Source organism: Lontra canadensis, unplaced genomic scaffold, assembly GCF_010015895.1.
Source record: "Lontra canadensis isolate GAN:19392208 unplaced genomic scaffold, GSC_riverotter_1.0 scaffold141, whole genome shotgun sequence".
NCBI classification, from domain to species: Eukaryota; Metazoa; Chordata; class Mammalia; order Carnivora; family Mustelidae; genus Lontra; species Lontra canadensis.
The window spans coordinates 347,753-368,610 of NW_022631135.1; the positions used below are offsets into that span (position 1 = coordinate 347,753).

The following is a 20,858-nucleotide window of genomic DNA, read 5'->3' on the forward strand; positions in this document are numbered from 1 at the left end:
TACTGCATACCTTCTCATTCACAATGACAAAGAGTCTGGGATCATCCCCAAAAACATCTGGTAGAAGCAAACATGTGGCTGTCATCTTCAGATCTGCCAAAACAAATATGCTTAAAGTCCAAGTGAAAATAAGGTTTTGCCAACTATAAGCAAAAGCATCTTTAAACATGGATTTTTGTTTGTTTGTTTGTTTAGTCATTTCCTTCTACAGAGAATAAACCAGCTTTATTGCATCAGTGTTTCACAACTATTTAACCAACATTGCCATCTAATTAAAACTGGATCTCATGTTCTGCCCTCCAGGTCATGGCTGGAAGATAAGAGCCCTGTACTCTCTGTCCATCAGCTAGGAAGATTTTAGCATGCTTTATCTCATGATGTGTATTATGACACTAACAGCTAACTAGTTCCTCTAAATATAATTTTACAGGATCACGTGTACTTTTAATTCTGTACCTCAACTTGCCCTATTTGAGAATTTTTTTCATCCTGCATGTTGTTTCACTGAATTACTTATTTCTAAAACAGAGCTTTTCTAATTATCCCAAATTATCCAGGTAACTGAGACCGGATTGCCCGAGACCCAAGTTTACTAACGTTTCAACATTTCTTCATCTGTGTGCTGTTTCATTTTTTCTTGCAATGCAATATTGATTGGATTGTCCATCACTGAAAAAGAAGTCAGTATATTTTCTGAATAGGTTTCCAAAATGTGCTTTATTTTCTTATAAATATCTGTTCTCGTAAGAAGTTGGAATTCTCTGAACATCTAGGAAAAAGAAGAAAAAGATCACAAGAAAAGCTAATGTATAGAATGTAAGAAGTAAATAACTCTTTAGGCTTATATTAAGCTTTGAATGCTAGTTTAAAATATATACAAGGTATCGGAGTAGCTTTAGTGGAGGAGTAAAGACTTAAAGACAGAGGAGGGGGAAAAAAATCTGAAATGAATAGGATAAATAAGATAAATAATGGACATAGCAAACTTCTATACCCATAGAATTAAAACTTTGCACAGACTCTACTAAATGAGGGTTCCAACGATATATGCGTATTTTGGCTATTCGGCTTCCAGGTAAGATTCTAAGACCTTGTATTTCTTTAGGTGGTGTGCAACAAGAGGCAAAATAAGAAAACTGTTAGATTTTAGGAAGCAAAATTTTAAAAATACCTAACCATAGTGTTCAAAAGAGGAGAGCTTTAGAGACAAAAGTAAGTGATGAGAAACAGGTGTAGGCAATCTGATTACAAAGTAAAAGCAAAACCAGTTTACATGTATGGGAACCCCTTTACTCAAAACCACCTTTTCCTGCCACTGCCCAATTTCTCCCCATCCGAGAATTCCACCACAACTGGAGCCTCCCCACTGTTTTTTTAATTAAACATTTTTAAATGTTAAATTCAATTAATTACATATAATGTATTATTGGTTTCAGTGGTACAGGTCTATGATTCATCAGTCTTATACCCAAGGTTCATTACGTCACATGCCCTCCTTATGTCCATCACCAGTTACCCCATCCCCCGACTCCCCTCCCTTCCAGCAACCCTCAGTTTGTTCCTACGATTAAGAGTCTCTTATGGTTTGTCTCCCTCTGTTTTCATCTTGTTTTATTTTTCCTTTCTTCCCCGGTGATCCTGTTTTGTTTCTTAAATTCCACATATCAGTGAGATCATGTGATAATTGTCTTTCACCGACTGACTTATTTCTCTAAGCATTATCCCCTCTAGTTCCATCCATGTCATTGCAAATGGCAAGATTTTATTTTTAATGGCTGCATAATATTCCGTGTGTGTGTGTGTGTGTGTGTGTGTGTGTGTGTGTGTGTATACCACATCTTCTTTATCTGTTCATCTGTCGGACATCTGGGCTCTTTCCATTGTTTGGCTATCGTGGACATTGCTACTATAAACACTGGGGTTTATAGGTTAAGGGTTTTTACTGCCCCTTCAGATCACTACATTTGTATCTTTTGGGTAAATACCCAGTAGTGCAATTGCTGGGTCATAGAATAACTCTATTTTCAACTTTTTGAGGAAACTCCATACTGTTTTCTAGAGTGGCTGCACCAGCATGCATTCCCACCAACAGTGTAAGAGGGTTCCCCTTTCTCCACATCCTTGCCAACATCTGTCATTTCCTGACTTGTTAATTTTAGCCATTCTGACTAGTGAGGTGGTCTTTCACTGTGGTTTTGATTTTTATTTCCCTGATGCTGAGCGATATGGAGCACTTATTCATGTGTCTATTGGCCATTTGTACGTCTTTGGAGAAATGTCTGTTCATGTCTTTTGCCCATTTCTTAAGTGGATTATTTTTCCTTGGGTGTTGAGTTTTGTAAGTTCTTTATAGATTTTGGATACTAGCTGTTTATCTGATATGTCATTTGCAAGGATCTTCTCTCATTCTGTCAGTTGTTTTTTGGTTTTGTCAACTTTCCTTTGCTGTGCAAAACCTTTTTATCTTGATGAAGTCCCAATAGTTCATTTTTGCTTGTTTCCCTTGCCTTTCTCCCCACATTTTTTTTAAGATTTTTATTTATTTATTTGACAGACAGAGATCACAAGTAGGCAAAGAGACAGGCAGAGAGAGAGGAAGGGAATCAGGCTCCCCGCTGAGCAGAGAGCCCAATGTGGGGCTCGATCCCAGGACCCTGGCATCATGACCTGAGCTGAAAGCAGAGGCTTTAACCCACTGAGCCACCCAGGTGCCCCACCCCACTTTTTTTTTTTAAGGGTGGCTTTATAAGACAATTCATCACCACTCACACTGGTAGGAATCAAAGTACTCATCACTTTCCCTAAAACTCTGTAAAGAAGAGTTACATACTACCCATGGGGTCTCATCATTTCTTGAACATTTTGGTAGATCATCAGTTGCCCAAAGACTAGGTCCAAAAGTAGTTATCAGAAAACTGGAATGCACATTCTCATAAAGGCATGGTGGCTTTCTTATTAGGCAACCTTCAGTGGACCACTAATCGGGGTTAGTGGGGAACATGGTAAGTCCAGTGAACTCCATGTATCATCACTGTGGGGCATCTCAACAGAGAAATGGGGTATATACATATATATGTAAAAAATCAAATTGAAATTCAATTTGAAAATAACATTTACTGAAATGAAAACATCACCAAATAGGGAAATGCATATGGGAAAAAAAGAAAAGTTTCATGAACTTGAAGATAGAGCAATAGAAATTATTCTGAATAACAAGAAAAAAAAAAGAGGATTAAGATTAGTAACCTGTGAGACAAAACATGGAGTGTGGAGAAAGGAGCTTTTCTGTGGCTGATCATTCATGACCAGGAGTTTGGCTGTATGAGGTTTGGGGAAGGTGACACAAATAAGTAAATACATTGAGGATAATGGGTGCCAGTGGGTGCTGTTAAAGAGAGTCAGAAAGTATGGAGAAGGAGTCAATTAGAATAAGCCCTCTGGTTTGGGTTGGACTTGAAGGTATAAATGCAACCTCATGGCTATATGGATATATGAACAGATACAGATTTTTTGTGTGTGTGCACGTGCGCACACATGTACACCTATGCAAAGGTATATATCCTGGCTTTGTTCTGTGAGAAATTGTAGAGCAATAATACCTCTGTAGCTATGAGTATACCTAGGGCTAAAATCTTTGTTCCTAAATATCATTCCGATTTTCTGTTCAAAGAATGTGTTTTGAGGGGAGGAGGGTGATGAATGCAGGTGGTGATGAAGGATCCATGTAAACTCTCCAGTCCAATGTCCCATGCTGGCTGCTTCTCTTCCGCCACACCTGTGCGCACAAGCTCCCTAGGCTCACAGGGCTTCATAATGGTAGTAGCAACAAGTGGTGGGAGTAGTTTGGAGCAGGGGCAGCTGTCCTGCTCTAGGGATTGTTTGTTCGCTGGGTGTTTGTAAGTAAGGTCGAGCTTGCTTTTATTTTAGGAAGCACAACAAGGGTTTTATAAATATTGTGAATCCCAGCTGGCTGGATAAGGCCTAGACAGGCACCTCCTGAAGAAAGTGGAAACGTTCAACTCTTTTGTTTAAAACAATAGACAGACAACTTTATTCATTCAGTAACACAGTCATTACAAAAACCATATCCCAATCCATATTTTGGATATGAAGAGTGAAATGCCTGAGGGAATGGGAAAAAAAAGAGACCTAAGACAAAGTACGAGACACCCAGTCTTAGGTCTAAAACCTGCTCCGCCCCCCGACTCAGATTCATTCTCATCTATCATTCTTTGAAAGGCTGCTGAACCATAGCTTATCTCTTTGAATCACTAAACCTGTGCAGGCCACACGCCCATGAAGACCTCCTAAGGCTGCAGCGTCGGTGTCTAGACAGTCTCACCAACTGCTGTGAGCTGAATGTTTATGTCTCCCCAGAATTCATATGTTAAACCTAATGCTCAATGTGATGGAATGAAGACGTGGGGCCTTTGAGAGGGGACGGGTTATGAAGGTGGAACCTTCACAAATGGGATTCCTGCCTTTATAAAAGAGTCCCCAGATAGCTACGCTACCCCTTCAGCCATGTGAAATGAGAGCTAGAGAGCGCTGTTCATGAACCAGAAAGCAGACCGTCAGACACCAAACCCACCAGTGTCTTGATCTTGGACTACCCCAACCCCAGAACTATTGAGAAATAAATTTCTGTTGTTTATAAACCACCCAGTCCATGATATTTTCGTTACAGCAGTCCAGACAAAGACACCCACCGTTCACTAACTCATTCAGCATTCCAAAAAAAAAAAAAAAAAATCAATATTTCATTTGTATTGCACGCACAATATTCTGCAAGGCACTTGGAGAACTACTAACATGTTTAAAATATGCTCCTTACACTTACAGAGTTTATGGGCTGTCAGTTTGACAAGGTTTTGCTTTAAAACAATATATTGTTAAGTGTGTCAATCTGGCGTACTCTTGAAATAGCCAAAGCCTCCTGGCTATTACTCTTCCTAGCAACCCAAAGATGAAAAGAAAACAATAACTAAGGTAGTGTTGCTGAGAGACAAACAGATAAAATAATCCGTGTGAAGCCCCGAAAATACTCCCCCTATGAAGTAAGCACTCAGATGTTTGCTATAGGCATGATTATGAAAATAAAATATGCAGGCAAGTTCTTTTTCGTTTTGTGGAGGAAGAATAACATGGATAACTTTTATTTTCAAAACAGTTGATTGCGCCCACAGAATTCTTCCATGAAATGTGTTCCCAGGTAAAAACTTCAATGAATCTTTCATTATGTACTCAGCTAACATTACACTAAGATTGTGATAGGACCATTTAAAGGCCCCTGTAAGTAAACTAAATGGAAGGGTATTTGATTTATTTGTTAAATTTCATATATTCCACTTTATAAAGTTATTTGGGATCAAAGGAAATAGATTTTGAGTAATGCTGCAGACTAACAGTTCCTTAGTAAACTATCTTGATTGTCTAAATGTATGCAAAGGGAAAATGTTTCACACTGTCAAAACACCCCTAAGTAGTGGTCCCTCCAGCCTCCCCAGTATATTCAATGACAGGGAAATCTTTAAATCTGAAGGCAGGCAGTGTATGTATGTTATTAGAATATGCTTCCAGAAATTCTTACCAAATGGTCCCAGTTATAGCCTGTGGAGTCTCACACACCCTATTGAGATTCACACCCACCATTTGCTACACAGTGCTGTTATACTCCAAAAGAAAAGAAAAAAATCAATTTGGACATTAAAATTAGAGAATATTATAAGCAAATAAAGATACCTGATAAGGGCACTTCAGGAAAGGAAACATTTTAAGAACGTCCTTCAGAGGTGTTCTGCTGCCAATCAACTTTCTTCTTATTTCCAAAGTCTGACTCATCCTCTTATCAATTTCTTTCCAGTTCTTTTCTGTTTTCATATATTCTTGCTGGAACCAGTTAATATGTTCATCTGTCTCAGAATCTAAGCAAACAGTTTCTTCCTGCAAAATATTTTCGAAATATCAATATGTTTCATCTTTCAAGTGGCAGTTTAACACTTCGTGAGAACTTGAATCATAGGCTGTTATTGCATTTGTAATGGACTCCTAAGGTGAGGGTTACCACATGTAATTACACTTGGCCTTGACTGTGGGTAACAAATGGACAGTCTTTAGCAAATCAGATAGTTCATTACTTACTATCATTACTTACAGTGTGTTCTCTTGACAGATGTAAGAGTTACTTCATTTTCTACATACCCTTTTAGTAGAAACCTAGATTATCTACAAGGTTCACTTAACAGGAATGTTTTTTTATTTCTGCTCATTTAAATATTAAAAGAGATAAAGAGGTTTAAATTAAGGTTTTGTTATTGCTACTGTTTGTATTTTTCCTTCTTAAATGCCTTTTTATAACTGCGCTACTATTCCATAAAATCAAAATTCAAAATAATAACAGTGGGTATTTTGTAACACTGAATCATCAAACTGTCAATTATATTTACTATAAATTTGAGTACATTGGGTGGGGTGGATGACTAGGAAATACCTAGCATATTAAAAATCCAAGATGATCAGTTTGAGTAGCCAAAAAAGCAAGTGTTTCTAGAAAACTTTGTTGAGGAGCAATCAGAAAACAAAAATTAATAAAAGGCATCCAAATTGTCAAAGAAGAATTCAAAACTTTCACTATTTGCAGATGACATGATACTCTATGCAGAAAATCTGAAAGACTCCACCAAAATACTGCTAAAACTAATATATGAATTCAACAAAGTTGCAAGATATAAAATCAACATACAGTAATCTGTTGCATTTCTATATACCAATAATGAAGCAGCAGAAAAAGAAAGCAGGGAATTGATGCCATTCGCAACTGCACCAAGAATAATAAGATACCTAGGAATAAACCTAATCAAAGAGGTCAAAGTTCTATGCTCTGAAACCTTAAAACATGTATAAAGGAAATTGGGGAGGACACAAAGAAATGGAAAAACAGTCCATGTTCATAGGTTGGAAGAACTAACATTGTTAAAATGTCTGTATTACCCAAAGTGATCTACACATTTAATGCAATCCTTATCAAAATACCACCAGCCTTTTTCACAGAACTAGAACAAATAATCCTAAAATCTGTAAGATCCTGAATAGCTTACACAATCCTGAAAAAGAAAAGCAGAGCTGGAGGCATCATGATTCTGGACTTCAAGCTATATTAAAAAGCTATAGTCATCAAGACAGTATAGTACTGGCACAAAAACAGACAAATAGATAAATGGAACAGAATAGAAATCCCAGAAATGGACCCACAAGTACGTGGTCTACTAATCTTTGACAAAGTGGGAAAGAATATCCAATCGGGAAAAAAAACAAACAAACAGTCCTTCAACAAATGGGTGTTGGGAAAACTGGACAGCAAGATGCAGAAGAATGAAACTGGACCACCTTCTTACACCATACACAAAAACAATTCAAAATGGATGAAAGGCCTAAACATCATATGGAAATAGGATACTATCAAAATCCAAAACATGAGATGGAAACAGGAAACTATCAAAATCCAAGAGGACAACATAGGTAGCATATGACCTTCCATAGCAACTTTGACCTCTGTCATACCAACTTCTTACTAGACATGTCCCTGGAATCAAGGGAAAACACAAGCAAAAATGAACTATTGGTACTTCTTCAAAATAAAAATTTCTGCACCATGAAGGAAACAACAAAACAGTTGAGTTAAAAGTTGAGTTAAAAGTTAAAGTTGAGTTAAACAGTTAAACAGTTGAGTTAAAAGGCAGCTTATGCAGTAGGAGAAGATATTTGAAAATGACATATCATTTAAGGGCTAGTATCCAAAATCTATAAAGAACTTACCAAACTCAACATCCAAAAAACAAATAACCCAGTTAAGAAATGGGCAGAAGACATGAATAGAAACTTTTCCAAAGAAGATATCCAAATGGCTAATGGACACATAAAAAGATGCTCAACCTCACTCATCATCAAGGAAATACAAATCGAAACCAGGATGAAATGCTGCCTCACACCTGTCAGAATGGCCAAAATTAACACCACTAGAAAAAACAGGTGTTGGTGAGAATTTGGAGAAAAGGGGAACCCTCTTAACTGTTGGTGGGAATGCAAACTGATGCAGCCACTCTGGAAAACAGTATGGAGGTGCCCCAAAAAGTTAAAAATAGAGCGACCCTACAATGTAGCAATTGCACCACCAGTTATTTATCCAAAGTATACAAAAATACATATTCGAAGAGATATATGCACAACAATGTTTACAGCAGCATTATCAACAATAGCCAAACTATGGAAAGAGCCCAAATATCCATCGACAAATGAATGGATAAAGATGATGTGGTGGTGGTGGTGGTGGTGGTGGTGGTGTGTGTGTGTGTGTGTGTATAGTATGAATATAAATGGGAATACATATGTGAATATGACTCAGTTTTTAAAAAAATCTTTTTGAAAATCTTACCATCTGCAAAGACACGAGTAGAGCTAGAGTGTGTCATGTTAAGTGAAATAAGTCATTCACAGAAAGACAAATACTATATGATTTCACTCACGTGAAATTTTTGAAACAGATGAACATATGGGAGGGGGAAAAGAAGAGAGAAAGGCAAACCATAAAAGAGACTCTTAAAGGTGGAGACAAACTGAGGGTTGATGGAAGGAGATGGGTGGAGGATGGGATAGATGGGTGATGGTATTAAGGAGGGCTCTTAGGATGAGCACTGGCTGTTGTATGTAAGTGAAGAATCAATGAATTCTACTCCTGAAATTAATATTGCACTGTATGTTAACTAACTAGAATTTAAGTAAAATATTTAAGGGGCACCTGGGTGGCTCAGTCAGTTGGGTATCTGTCTTCAGCTCAGGTCATGATCCTAGAGTCCTGTGATTGAGTCCCATGTCAGGCTTCCTGCTCAGTGGGGAGTCTGCTTCTCCCTCTGCCTCTCACCCTGCTTATGCTCTCTCTCTTTCTCAAATAAGTAAATAAAATCTTTAAAAAAATTAACAAGTAAATAAAATATTTTAAAACAATAACTAAACAAACAACAAACTGCCTCCTGCCGTAAGAAAGAAAGAAAGAGAAAAAGAAAGAAGAAAGAAAGAAAAATTTGTTGAGGGGATACTCAGCAGAACTGCACTTGAGTTAACAAGTTGGCAAACTGTTTAGCTGACCAGAATATGAGCAGATGTCATTTATAAAAAATGAAAAAAAATAAATAATAGGCCTAAAATATTCCTACATAAGGGCTTTTCAAGAACATGAGAGAGCTTCAGGTAGATCCACTTTCTATGAACGTAGGATGACTAGCAAGACAGACCAAGTGATCAAATCTCTAGAAAAGGATAACTTACCAACAGACTAATAAAACCCTATAATCTTACATAAATATAAATAGAAAATAAGTTTTTCCACAAGGAATATGCCAAGACCTGGAAGTTTTATAGACAAATTCTACTAAACTTTCAAAACAGAGTGTTCCAAATTTATGCAAATTGTATAAGGAAGTCGGGGTCAGGAGGGTCGGGGGAAAAAGGAATTCTATGAAGGATTCCAACCTATTCTAAGACTCCCCAAACTTGAAAGAACACTGTAAGAGGAAAATTACAAGTCAGTCTCATTCATGAACAAAATTATAAATGTTGAGAACAAAGAACAACATTACTGACATTACTAAAGGAACTATAGTAAACTAAAGGGAAATATGATTGATTTACCCATTACATTTCACATACCTTTCATACTGAAATCTGAATTTTTTAAAAAGATTTTTTATTTTAGAAAGCATGAGCAGAGGAAACAGGCAGAGAAGAAAAAACAGAGAGAGAAAGGAAAACAGACTCCCCACTGAACTTGGGAGCCCAATGCAGGACTCGATCCCACAACCCCAATTTCATGACCTGAGCCAAAATCAAGAGTTGGATGCTCAACAGACTGAGCCACGCAGGCACCCCTGAAATCTGAATTTTAGGGTCACTGTGATAGAAACAAAAATAAATAGGTTTTGAGAATTTTGACATATGAACAGTTCTGTAATTAACCTGGATTTTCTAAGTATGCATAAATACCATATACTGCATTAACCAATCAAAGTTTTTTTTAAATGACCACATTTGAAATAATGCAGAAAAATATATGTATAAATTCAACTTGAAAAAATATGTATAAAATTCAACATCCCTTTAAAATTAAAGGAAAAATGTTCATCAAAATAAAAAGAGGAATTTTTGAAACTTATGAAGTTATCTACCAGAAACTTAGAACTAACATTTTTAATGTTGAAATTTTAAAATTTTCCTTAAAATCAGAAACAAGACAATGCTGCTCTGCTATACTCTTATTCAGTCTTTTACTAGAGATCTTACCCAGCGTAGTAAGATAAGAAAGAGAAACAAAAGGCATGGAAATTGGAAAGATAGAAACAAACTGTCCTCTTTCATAGTTGATGTGATCTGATTATTTAAGAGAAAAACCCAAAATGATGTACATATAATTTATTAGAGTTGGGGAGAGAGTTTTACAAACAACTGAATGTAAGATAAATATTAAAAATTTGTTAACAAACAGAATATGTAATTTTTTTACAGTTGCAACAAAAAGTAAAAAGCACCTGGGAATACAACTAATAATAGATATGTAGGTCCTTTATGGAGAAAATTATAAAAATATTAGAAAATACTAATGAGACAAATTAATAGATCTACCATATTCACTGTTAGAAAAACTCAGTATCATAAGGAAGTATCACCTTCCTTCAAATGGAGATATATATTCAATAATATTTTTATCAAATTCTAAATCTATCAAAAACCAAAAATTAATGTTTTAAGAATTCAACAAGATGATTCTGAAATTCACATGAAAGATTAAAAAGCCCAAGGATAACCAAGGCACTCTTAAAAAAATAACAATTAGTTAGTGATAGAGACTGGAAACTATCAAGACGTTTACAACTATGTAATATGTAAATAGGGAAAGTTGATATTCATGCGGGGATAGATAACATTACTAGGGCAACATGGCAGAGCTTCTAGACACAGATCTCTGTAAAGAACAGAGATGACAACACAAATGCCTGGGAAATAGGACTGTTTTACAAAAGGTACAGAAAACTGTCTAGCCATATGGGAAAAAAGAAAACAGATCTATACCACACACCTTATACAAAAGTAAATTACACATGGCTTAAGTACTTAAATGTTAAGGCAGATCTTTAAATTTAAATATATATATATATATAAATAATTCTTATCATTTCAAGGTAGGAAAGAGGTTCCTAAAAGTACTAATCATAAGAGAAATGACTAATAAATCTAACTACATTGAAATTACAAACTTTCAGTCAACAGTTTTCATAAAGAAATTCAAAAGGCAAGGCACAAACTAGAAGATACTCACAATGATAAAACTGGTGGAGTAGAATACAGAATATATAAAGAATTCTTACAAATAAATAAGAAAAAGGGGCAACCTCAGAAAAATAGGTAAAAGACATGACTGGGCATTTTACAGAGAGGAAAACTTGAGTATTTCATAAATATGAAAGATGATAAAGCTCATAAGCAATTAAAATGAAAATAAGAACAAGTAACATTTTACTCCCAACCTATTGGTATCTTACTTGAGGTGGGAGGGAGTTATCTTGATATCTGATCAAAATGGTATCTTACTTGGGGGTGTGGCAGTTTAAACTCAGTTCAGTGAGTTTAAATGTCTGTAGCAACCAGGAGAACAATTGGCATTGTCTAATACAGTTGAATATGTGCCAGCAATTCCACTCCTACATGTATACCCTTGGAAAGAACTTGCACATAGATACCAAGATATACAAAAGGAACGATCACAGCAGCATAGCTCACAGAGGCAAAAACTAGAAACCAGGCAAATGTCTGCCAATTAAAGATTATCCAAATAAACTGTGTTTTCCTGTCACAGTAGATTTTAAGCCAATATAAAAATAAATGAATAACACAACTGAACTGAGCCTGGGTGAATCCCAGAGTCAATATATTGAGTGAGAAAAAAAGTCATCGATGACATACTGTGTATCATCACATTAGCCGCAAAAACAAGCAAAACTAAATAAGTCACCTCACACATGTGGCAAATTCATATGTTTCAAAAACAGGTGAATGAGAAACCTAAAATCCAGAGTACAGGGCAGTGAAAGATGGGCAGACACAAAGGTATGGACAGTGTTCCGATTTTAAAGCTGAATGTGAGGCTCACAGTGTTTCCTTTATCTCATAAATTATACATATAGGATTCTTTTGTAAGTCTCAAATGTATATAATGAGAAGTTTTTCGATAAAAAGGAAAATCTTAATTTTTAAAAAGGAAAGGGAATGTTTGTAATTATAAACAGCTTTCATTTTATTGTACTGTAGTGGGAGTTCTAAAATTGGTACTATTGACATTTATAGACAAGTATACACATAATGAATGGCTTCCCCTAACGCCCCCACCCAATTCATGAAATGTCATAGAAAGCAAAGTTTCTGGAAAGCTTCTACCTGATTGGACCAACATAATGTCAGAAAATCCTATCTTAGATTGAAGTACTGCATTCAAAGGAATAGCAGGCTGCTTCAGAATTTCAAATTCTCACCTTTTAATGATTCATGTATTGTTAGAGCCAGAAGGAACTTGGACAGTGTCTGGCCTGTGCTTCTCACTTTACTGATGAGCAATTTGAGACTTTCAAAGAGGAAGTGACTTTCTCGAGCACGGAGATGGCCAGGTGCAGGGCTTCTGGTCTTAGCATAACCCGACTTCTCCAAAACGATGGATGGCCTTGTTCCGACAGGCTGGTTTCCTTAGCAGTACGCATTGACAAGAGGGAACCGGGGGATGAGAGAAGCCTGAATTTTACAGAGCAGCAGCAGAGTTGGCTGCTACGTGTCTGTCTCAGCAGTAAAGATGGTGGGGCGGGGAGGTGGAGGGAAACGTGCTCAAGAAGTAATGGAAAGAAGAAACCGTGAAGCAGGGAACAGATCACACCTAGCCAAGGAATCCCAACGAATAGACACAATGAAGGGCAGTGTAGGAGTCATCTGTAGGATCTGTGACTTCAAAGGAATCAGAATAAATGAACAAGAACATTAATTTGAGTTGGATCCAAAATGGGTAATGAGCTTAGGCCACACCTCCTTGACCACATGAGTGCTGGTAACAGAGAGTGGGCCCTTGGCTCCAACAGCACCGTGCCCTGCAGCTCTGGGGGACTTGGGTAAAGTAGCAGAGAGCACAGTCATCTAAGCCCATGGCTGGAACAGAAATAAGGAGGACAGGGTGCCTGGGTGACTCAGTGGGTTAAAGCCTCTGCCTTCGACTCAGGTCATGATCTCAGGGTCCTGGGATCGAGCCCCGCATCGGGCCCTCTGCTCAACAGGAAGCCTGCTTCTCTCTCTCTTTCTGCCTGCCTCTCTGCCTACTTGTGATCTCTGCCTGTCAAATAAATAAATAAAATCTTAAAAAAAGAGAGAGAAATAAGGAGGACACTCTAAGTGAGATTTGAACAGAAAATTGAGACTGCTTTTGATATAGTAAGACACAGCATGGTTCAAAATAGTTATAACTATTTCCCGCACAGAGATGAATAAAAACTCACCCTGACTTTTTTTATTGAACAGAATGTTGCTCGGCATCCTACAATCTGAATAAGTTTACAAAGAAGGTGTCTAGTTGTGTCAATTTAATAATTCTTATATGTATATCCTTAAAAATCTACTTTAAAGGCCAGATGGAAAGGTCTTGAACCTAAGATTCGGGGTCTGGAGCTCTGAACATCATCAGCAGATAATTGGTCATGCTCCCAGCCAACTACAGTATTTCCAAGAGAGTGTCATCTCACCTTCTAATTCCTAGACGGGTGTGTTTCTTGGAGTCACCTAGTCTGGTGGCCACAGGAGGCAACTGAACACTTGAACTGTGGCTAGTCCACACTGAGATGTAGGCTTTCAAATGCAGACTTTCAAAGACTTAGTATACCACAAAGTAAAAATAAAAATAAAACACCTCGTTAACAATTTTTCATAATGACTGGATGTTGAAGTGATAGTTTTGTAGATATACTGGGTTATATAAAACATACTAATATAATAATTCCACCTGCTTCCTTTACTTTTCTTTATTTTTTTAAACGTGGCTACAGGAGAATTTCAAATTACACATGTGGTCCGTCTTCTATTTCTGCTGGACAGTGCTATGTTAGGGGCTAGGGTTTTCTACATATCACATTCCAATCATCCCTGTTTTCAATTCCATGGTCATCACAAGGACTGTGGAAATGATGTTCCTCTATGTAACTTGAAAAGTCTCTTTGCTTAGCATTCAGGTGTGTGGCTCAGTCAGTCATCAGGGAAATGGCAGCCTCTTGGCCCAGGGTTCTAAGAGCACAGCTGACTTGTAAAACTTCACGCATCAGCGCATGTGCCCCCTGCTGATGGCAGTCATCGAATTATATCCCGAATGCAATTAACTCAACATTTTTCTTCAACATTTTTCTTCAGTTCTGCATCATGAGAGAAATGGCTGTTCAAAAGCCTATAAAAATGATTAGTATTTATTCAATAAATCATTATGTGTCAGGTGCAGTAAGAAGCAAACAGTAAATGCCATAAAAGAAATCCAAAGAAACCTACAAGATATTCTTAAGCATTTGGCCTTTCAGCAGTTTTTGCATAACTTTTGATTCCATTTCACTTCTAAGCAAAGGAAAGCTAACACACAAGACTCCTGCATGACTTTCAAAGTTAGGAAGTACAGGATACCTAATAAGGAGGAAAAGAAAATGTTTTAATAAATGAATCATATTACTAAGGAAAAGAAAATGTTGTAAGATAGAAACGAATCAATTACTAAGTCAGCTTAGTAATTTAGCACCTGGCAGATTTATCTATTTACTTAGCAAATGTTTGGAGGATTTGGGAATATAAGAACAACCTTTAAGGTTTATTGAATGTCTGAATCATTGTCCTGGACATTAGGTAGAGGTTTTTATTGTTGTTTTTTTCAAAAACACAAGTTAATCTCTTGAAAGAAACTGTCACCACATGTCTGATAGGATAGTTCACATCAGATGGGACAAGGTATTAGTTTTGTTTCTGCCATGTTTCAGACTCTGAGAAATGTCCTTAACTAAGGTTACAATGGACATGATCTGCTCCATCCTGAGAACTAGAAAGAATCTCCAAATGGATTAGCTGAAAAAATGAAAACTAGGTATTTTTTACATAAAGCAAAATAAAGTTTCTCTCTGTTGTAAGCATTTTGATTATCATATATGGTAATATTTTTCCTAGAGCTCCCCAATCCAGATAGAGAACAAAGATACAGACGATAAAATCCCTGGGCTAAGGATGGCAGGATCAGTGAGACCCTCAAAAATGCCTCTGTAACTTCATGGAGCCAACACAAAGAGAATAACTGAGGTGTGGATCCAAAGCCTGAAATACTATACTGGGACCCCCTGGTATCACTCAGAATAGGCAAAATTATGCTGCTGTACCTGACAACCCCCAAACCTTAGAGCAACGAAAATTTATTTGTAGCTCATGTGACGTGCCCATCTTGGGGCCCAGGTCCTCGTTCTCCTCACCCAGGGACCTGACTCCACCACCTGCAATGTTGTTAGGCATCACTGATAAAGAATGGGGGAAGATGGGGCGTTGCACACTGGATGACCAATGTACATGGCACTTCTGCTCACATTTCTTGGGTAAAGTCAGTCTTAAGGCCACATCTAACTTCAAGATAGTGGAGAAGTAACAATCCCACTGATTGTCATAAGGAAACAAGATGGTTAAATTGGTGAGGAGCTATAATGTTCTCAGTCCTCTACCCCTAAGTTTCTTGTAATGTGAGAGCAAAGTTCTCCTTATAATTTAGACCAGTTTTAGACAAGGTCGTCTGTCCACTGCAGCCAAAACCATTTAACTGAGATACCAGAACTCCCAATTCTCAAGCCAGAGAACAATGAACAAAATGAATTCTATATTCAGCAAAACACTTTTCAAATATGAAAGAGCAATTTAAGACATTCCCAAATAAATAAAAACTTAGATACTCGATCACTTGCAAATAGATACAAGGACATCTGACTGTGACTCAAATCCACATGAAGAAAATAGAGCCCTGGTATAGGTCATTTATATATAAAAGACAGCATAAATGTATTTTCTGTTTGTAACTTTTTTTCCATCATATTTTAAAGACAGTAGCATGAAGCAATAATTATAAATCTGTGTTGATGGTCATACAGTATATAAAATGTGATTTATGTGACAATAACAGCACAAAAGGGGAAAGGGATAGAGTTATATAGGGACAAAGGTTTTGTATTCTATTGTAATTAAATTGATATTAATTCAAGCTAGATCTTTAAAAATTAAGATGTTAGTTCTAATTTTCAGGGCAACCACTAAGGGATTAACTAAAAATGTATATATACTAAAAGAAACAATAAGTGAAATTGAATTAGTACACTAGAAAATTAAAAAAAAACACACACAAAAGAAGGCAGTAATTAAAGAATAAACAAAAAGTGAGTAAAAAACAAATAAATAGGAAACATAAATTCTAATTTATAAGTAATTATATTTAATAATTGGCAGAATAGATTATACAAATGATCCAAATATATGCTGTCTACTGGAGACACACTTTAGATTCAGACCCAAATTGTTTAAAGGTAAAAAAAGATGGGCAAAGATATAGCATGCAAACAGAAACCAAAAGAGAGATAGAATAGCTATACTAATATCAGACTAAATAAACTTTAAAACAGAACATTATCCTAGAGACAAAGGAAAATATTTTATAATAAAGAGAACCAATCCCTCAAGAAGATATAATAATATCAATTTACATACACCTAACAACAGAGTCCCAAAACTCATGTGGCAAAAACAGACTTAAAAGGAGAAAGAAACAGTTAAATAATAATAGTATTTGAAGACTTGAATACCCCACTTTCAATAATGAACAGAACCTCTAAGCAGATGATAAATAAGGAACTAGAAGACTAGAACAACTGTTATTTCTGGAGAAGACAAAATGGATTGTAGGGACACCGAACTGGATATAACAAATACATCATTAAAAGAAGACCTCTGAGAAGATGGTATTAAAGGCAGTTTTGAAGAAACTGATTTATAGATTAAGTCATTTATTAAAAAAAGAAATTAAGTCATTTGTTGAAAACTCTTAAAAAGAAACTAAACATAAGCAAATTAATTGATAAAACAATCTATGAACTTAAAGATCATATTAAAAGTCTCTCAACTGAGAGAACCTCATTGCAATTAGAAAAAACAAATTAGAAAGAAGCCAAAGCTCCTGTAGAAACTTCAGAGTCCTTTCTGTACTGCTTCAAGAAAACAGAATAAATTTTCACCAAATATCCAATTTAGAGTTAATGTAACTCATAAAGACAGAGGAGAATCTTTTCAAGGTAAATGAAAAGATCAGTCATAACTGTAAAGAACTGGAGACCTGAAAAAGTCAAGCCAAATTTTTTTCAGAAAATTTTGAAAGAAAGCTTCTTATCAAAGTGGCTTATATCCCATGAGCAAAAAGTTGATGATAATAGGTTGAGGGTTCTGCTGGCTGAAAGAAACCTCAATAACTTAAAAGAAAATGCATACAATCAAGATAAAAAGCTTTTGCACGTCAAAACAAACAGTCAACAAAACCAAAAGACAACTGACAGAATAGGAGACAATATTTACAAATGACGTATCAGATAAGAGTAGTATCCAAAATCTATAAGGAACTTACCAAACTCAACACCCAAGGAACAAATAATCCAATCAAGAAATGGGCAGAAGACATAAACAGACATTTCTCCAAAGATGTACAAATGGCCAAGAGACACATGAAAAAGTGCTCCACATCACTCAGCATCAGGGAAATACAAATCAAAACCAAAGTGAGATACCACCTCATACCAGTCAGAATGGCTAAAATTAACAAGTCGGGAACTGACAGGTGTTGGCGAGGATGCCAAGAAAGGGGAACCCTCCTACACTGTTGGTGGGAATGCAAGCTGGGAAAGCCACTCTGGAAAACAATATGGAGATTCCTCAAAAACTTGAAAATAGAGCTACCCTACAACCTAGCAATTACACTACTGGGTATTTACCCTAAAGATACAAATGTAGTGATACAAAGGGGCCCATGCATCCCAATGTTTATAGCAGCAATGTCCACAATAGCCAAACTATGTAAAGAGCCTAGATGTTCATCAACAGATGAATGTATAAAGAAGATGTGGTAGATACATACAATGGAATACTATGCAGCCATCAAAAACATGAAATCTTGCCATTTGCAACAAAGTGGATAGAACTAGAGGGTACTATGCTAAGCAAAATCAGTCAATCAGAGAAAGACAGTTATCACATGATCTCACTCACATGAGGAATTTGAAAGGCAGGGCGGGGGGCGGGGAGGTTGTGGGGGAAGGGAGGGAAAAATGAAACAAGATGGGACAAGAGAGGGAGCCAAACCATAAGAGACTCTTAATCTCAGGAAACAAACTGAAGGTTGCTGGAGGGAAGGAGGGTGGGGGAATGAATGGGATGGCTGGGTTATGGAAACTAGGGAGGGTATGTGCTGTGGTGAGTGCTGTGAATTGTTTAAGACTGATGATTTACAGACCTGTACCCCTGAAGCAAATAATACATTATATGTTAATAAAATAAATAAATAAATTTTAAAAATGCATGCAATAGTCAAAAAAAATGATAAAGAAGAATTTAAGCATTTCAAAAGTATATTTACATCCTAATGTTTCAAATGGGGCATCTGGCAGAGGCTCAAGAAGACCATCTAAGGATCCTCTGGTGAAGAGACTTCCAAGGAAGGATGAGCATCAGGCTGTGACCTTGTATGGATCCAGGCCCAGGGCCTCATGCAGACCAGATGCCACCACCACCTCCTCCCCAGGAAGACAGGGGCAGGATTCCTCCAGCAGGGTATCCCCATCATGTCACAGAAGGTTTTCCACATGAGTAAGACATAGCTTATCCTGATGCTTCTGGTGCTGACAGATCCCCAGAACCTTCTTTTGGTCCAACCCTCCCACTTGAATGTGGCATCCCTAGCCTAAGCTCCAGTTCTGTGAGTCCTAGGGGATGATTCCTGAGAAAAGGATCTCCTGTCATTCCCCTTATTCTGAAACTGCTTTACTGAGGAAATTTCCTGACCATGCCCATCTTCCACAGGCAACAAAAAATGTCTGTACACTAAGCACTGACATGATACTAAGCAATAAACACTAAGTCATCATGTCATGTGGCAATGGCATAAAAACAGAATAAGAGACTAATGGGACAAAGAGACAGTGCCCAGAACACACCCACGTCTATTTGGGAACTTAATATACAATAAGTGTCACCCTAAATCAATGAGAGAGGATGGATTTTTAGCAACTGATGTTAAGAAAGTGGCTCATTCTGAGGAGATCCCTACTTCATAGCAGAAAAGATGGACTCCACATGACTTAAAGAGCTAAACATGAAAGTGAAAACAATATATTTAATAGAACAAAGAGTAGAAGAATGAATGTCTTTGTGACTTAGGGCATGGGAAGGACTGCTTCCTTCAAATTAGCAAAAAAAAAAAAAAAAGATGCCAACTCATTAAAAAATGGGCAATGGATCTAAAGAGGGAGCTTTCTAAAAGAGGAAACTCAAAAGGCTAACGAACATAGTGAAGAGATTCTCAGACTCATTAGTTACCCAGGGAAATGTAAATCATGACAAGAATGACATTACACTTGCTACCTAATAGACTTGGCAAAATGTAGAAGACTGATAATGCCAAGGGTTGGCAGGAATACAGGAAGATGCATGACTGTGGGAATGAGACAAAGTCATCTGGAGACTAATCAGTCAAATGTAAGTAAATGCACACCCTCCACCCCATGACTCCATTTCTGGGGAGACAACCGAAAGCAGTAACACATAGGTAGGTCCAGAAGCAGACATGGATGACGGTATTCTCTATGCTGTAGTTCCTAGTCAGGAGGAGCAGGGCTTGGGGCCGGAGTACTTTATAATTCATTGCAATCATGGACTAGAAGTACACTAATACGAATGAGTCATAAAGAGTGTTAGTGAGAAAAGTGAAACAGGAATGAAGTATAAAATACCATTTATAGTAAGTCATATATATGGGTGTGTGTGTGTGTATCCCAAAATAATAGTACACATTCTAGAACACTTACAGATTAAAAGTTATGTATAGAATACATTGGAATGGTGGCTCAAGGGCAGAGGTAAGGGACGAACAGATAGGGGTGAGAACAGAAAGACAGAAGAGAATAGCAACAGGCCTCACATGGGAAAAAGACCATGATAGGCCATGAATTAAGAAGTGGGACTCATTCAACTTTAATTAGCACCTGAGATTTTTCACAACAAAATACTGCAAAGTAAAATTCCATCACATGGCTATGCAGTTCTATATAATTTCTATAAGCTCTTAAAACTAGTATCTTCACTTAAACAGGATAATGTCAGCAACTTAGGACATTATTCAGTTAAGTCTACTGTTTTGAGAATCTAATTATACCTCTGTTTCTAGACATAAGACAAAGTATCGTCAAAGGGAATTAAACAAAAGAAATAGATTTATCAATTCACAGGGCTGCAAACTGCTTAGACCTAGAACTAAAAGTCAGACACATATGAGCTATGGAGCACAGCTGCTGCGTTGGGCTACAAGACACAGCAGTAACATGAGATCATGAGGTTGGAAAAATATTTTTTTTAAAGATTTTATTTATTTATTTGACAGACAGAGATCACAAGTAGGCAGAGAGGCAGGCAGAGAGAGAGAGAGGAGGAAGCAGGCTCCCCGCTAAGCAGAGAGCCTGACGAGGGAC

The 20,858-nt window shown here is 37.0% G+C and overlaps 1 protein-coding gene across 4 annotated transcripts in view; it reads right to left on the minus strand.

The window, feature by feature from the left end:
* The window catches only part of SAMD3 (sterile alpha motif domain containing 3), a 53,485-nt gene that overhangs the window by 700 nt on the left and 31,927 nt on the right, over positions 1–20,858 (minus strand). For all 4 annotated transcript variants that reach the window (XM_032843462.1, XM_032843461.1, XM_032843463.1 and 1 more), the window contains 3 exons: positions 5,743–5,943; positions 598–769; positions 11–93 (listed from right to left, as the gene is read on the minus strand). In XM_032843462.1, coding sequence (XP_032699353.1) covers positions 11–93; positions 598–769; positions 5,743–5,943 — 456 coding nt within the window. The remainder of the gene's footprint in view (positions 1–10; positions 94–597; positions 770–5,742; positions 5,944–20,858) is intronic.